The sequence below is a fragment of the Octopus bimaculoides genome, chromosome 21, assembly GCF_001194135.2.
Source record: "Octopus bimaculoides isolate UCB-OBI-ISO-001 chromosome 21, ASM119413v2, whole genome shotgun sequence".
Taxonomy (NCBI): Eukaryota; Metazoa; Mollusca; class Cephalopoda; order Octopoda; family Octopodidae; genus Octopus; species Octopus bimaculoides.
The window spans coordinates 21,183,373-21,186,876 of NC_069001.1; the positions used below are offsets into that span (position 1 = coordinate 21,183,373).

The 3,504-nt window shown below is 37.2% G+C and overlaps 1 protein-coding gene across 1 annotated transcript in view; it reads right to left on the reverse strand.

The window, feature by feature from the left end:
* Positions 1-393: 393 nt before the first annotated feature.
* Positions 394-3,504, reverse strand: part of LOC128250421 (uncharacterized) — a 3,615-nt gene continuing 504 nt past the window's right edge. Inside the window, exon 2 of the mRNA XM_052975315.1 lies at positions 394-1,022. Within this exon, the coding sequence (XP_052831275.1) occupies positions 394-1,022 (629 nt within the window). The remainder of the gene's footprint in view (positions 1,023-3,504) is intronic.

Consider the following 3,504-nt stretch of genomic DNA (forward strand, 5'->3'; position numbering starts at 1 on the left):
TGTCAAGCGATGTTGGGGGGACAAACACAGACACACAAACATATAAAAACACACACACACACACACACACACACACACACATATATATATATACGATGGGCTTCTTTCAGTTTCCGTTTACCAAATCCACTCACAAGGCTTTGGTCGGTCCGAGGCTATAGTAGAAGACACTTGCCCAAAGTGACACGCAGTGGGAATGAACCCTGAACCATATGGTTGGTAAGCAAGCTACTTACCACACAGTCACTCCAGCGCCTATTTTTAATAGAAAGCAATGAAGAGGAGGTCAATTTAGTTTAAGAACTCAACCGGATTATTGACTACTTTCGATTCATGAACAACAGAGTCTATAGATTTATAAGTATGTTCGTTTTCTAGTAAACGTTTCACGAATCATTCATTTAAATAATTCACTGTAAAGTTCTTTGGTGACAAGATTGCTCTTTCGCACAACCAAGCAACATTTGTATAATTTGAAATTATACCTGGAGAAACTTTTTCAATAAATTCATCAAGCGAGCTGACCAAGGTGCAGATTTTTGATGGATTCAAGTCACCTTCATGATTGATATCTAGCCTTCCTTCTCCAAGTTGCATAATAGCATGTGCCCTCATATTTGTAGAAAGCTTTAGCACTTTGATATGTTTCCATAAAACAGAAATTTCCCAACATGCTTTCAATTCATCCGCCTTTGTTCCCCTAGGAATCACTTGCAAAGTTTGTCTGAAATCTCCTGGAAGTACCACTGGCACACCTCTCATCAAACAATTAGAATTGCATAAATCCTGCAGCATTCTGTTAACAGCATTTACTGATTTTTTTTTATGGAGCGACATTGTAGCTTCGTGCCATATGATTAAAGAACATTTCATGAGAACTTGAGCTAAAGAACTAATATTACAGACAGGTTCATCATTTGAAGTTATACTGAATGGGAGCTCGAATGCTGCATAAGCTGATCGACCTCCTGGAAGTAAAGTCAAGGCAATTCCAGAGCTCGCTAGAGCTAAGACTCTACTCCCTGGAGCGAAGGCGGGAGAGATATGCAATAATATACATCTGGAAGATCCTGGAAGGGTTTGTGCGAAATTTTGGCATTTAAAGCTACACAAATACTAGAATGGGTCACCTCTGTACAGTGCCAAAGATCTCAACAATGCCGTCACGCTTCAGGACCAGTTGCTGCAACAGCTTGGGTTTCAAGACCCACAACTTTTTAATACTCTCCCAAAGAGCCTGAGAGACCGACAGCAAATGAGGGCAGCGACATCAAAGTCCTTTATTCACCAAATTCCACATATCAAAGGAGGCTCTCAATAATAATAATAGTGTAGAAAACATAGCCGCAGCTTTGAGCTGTAACCAATAAAACAGAAAGTGGTAAGTTAATCCGATAAAAATTATATCCCTTAAAACCTCCATTTATTTATTGTTAATTTGGAAGTGGTGCATAAAAATTAAAATTAATTTCCTTAGAGCCTTCATTTATATTTGAAATGCAATTTTGTACATGCTGGAAAAGGGCCAGTAGCTTCCTTCGGGACCACTTCCATTGTCTTCGTCGTGAAATTTTACACACGAATAAACTTTTAGATTTTATATCCACGCTGTAGTTTTTCTTCCTATAGGCGGACAAACACACACTGAGACATCGATTTTTATTATACAGTTACACATACACACATGCACACACACACACACATACACACAGACACACACATGCACACACATACACACACACTTTCACACATTCTCACACGCACACATATATATACTCGTATATAACTGTGACCATCAACTGTTTCATAAAGATATATATAGGTGTATATACACATACATACATATATATAAACACACACACACGCACACACACACACACACACACACACACACACACACACGCTCACACACACGAGTTTGCATGTGTGTGTTATTATTGTCGTCTCAATATGAATGCATGCAAAAGTGAAAGCAGTGTTTTTTCTAAATTGTGATTGTGTCTGTTTAACTGAAGATTCTTGGGTACCTATACATCACACTTCCACTTTTATGATATAAGCTGTTGACTTGAGTTGATGGCTGCAGCTGTCAATCTTAAATTAGTGAACTTATTCGTTAACTAATGAAAAAATATTCCTTACCCCAGATTTCAATGCGTTTTCCTTTGCATGCGTTTTCCTTTGCATGCGTTTTCCTTTGCATGCGTTTTCCTTTGCATGCGTTTTCCTTTGCATGCTAGTAAGCCTCGAATCATACTAATGTCATACTATGTGAACGCAGTTAAAGTTATTTGTAGATACAACATTGGTCGGCATTCTTCTCTTAACCAAAATGACTGCAATGAATATCACTATGTGATCTCCATTCCTGTAATATCCTATAGTCTAGAAAATTAATTCCCTGATGCTCTGAAATGTAAGTCTCAGGACGTTGTTTCACTTGCTTTAGATGTATTGCGTACAAAACAACAATAAATCCAATACGAATAATGTTAACTTTGATGTAGACTTTTCAAAAGCAGAAAAAAATCCATTATATATCTAGAATACGTGTGCAATAGGCTTTGCTCGCAAAAAAGTCAATGAAAAGAAAGATTAGACAGCAAGGAGGTAACTATATTAATGTTTATTATTTACGGTCAGAAGATTTAATGTTTTACGCCAGATTCTATTACACATGTATTCTTGATATAAATGGATATATTTTGCTTTGAAATATAAGAATTCACTAAATCTACTGCAAAGTTAACATTATACGCAGTGCATTTGTGGCTAGTACCGTATCTGATTTAAACTATCAAATCAACCAGTCATAAAGCTCTGCATCACGATCTTCTCAAAATACAACGAAGGAACATCACACATAAAACAGAGATTGAGCCTAAAGTATCTCAATACCCTTGTAGCATTCACTAAATAATATTTTATTCATAAATAAAGTTTCATGAACAGTCACGCACACACAAACACAGAAACCTACTATGTGCATAAAGTAACACATTTATCAACTCAGTGAAGTTGTGTCTATCTGTTAAAATTTATGTTGTGCAGACTTCAAACCTAAGAACATAAAAGTTAAAATAAAGTCAGATTTATAGATCGATTAATGGATTGTGGGATACATAGTTGTACTAACATATTGAGATACAATCTAATAAGAATATGTAGATGATGATGATCATACTTATTCCTTAGGAGAGAAACACAGACGCATCTGTGTGTATGTACCTGCATGCATCTCTTTTACTCTTTTACTCTTTTACTTGTTTCAGTCATTTGACTGCGGTCATGCTGGAGTACCGCCTCTAGTCGAAGAAATCGATCCCAGGACTTATTTTTTGTAAGCCTAGTACTTATTCTATCGGTGTCTTTTGCCGAACCGCTAATTGACGGGGACCTAAACACACCAACATCGGTTGTCAAGCGATGTTGGGGGACAAACACTGACACACACACACACACACACACACACACACACACACAGACACACACACACACACACAC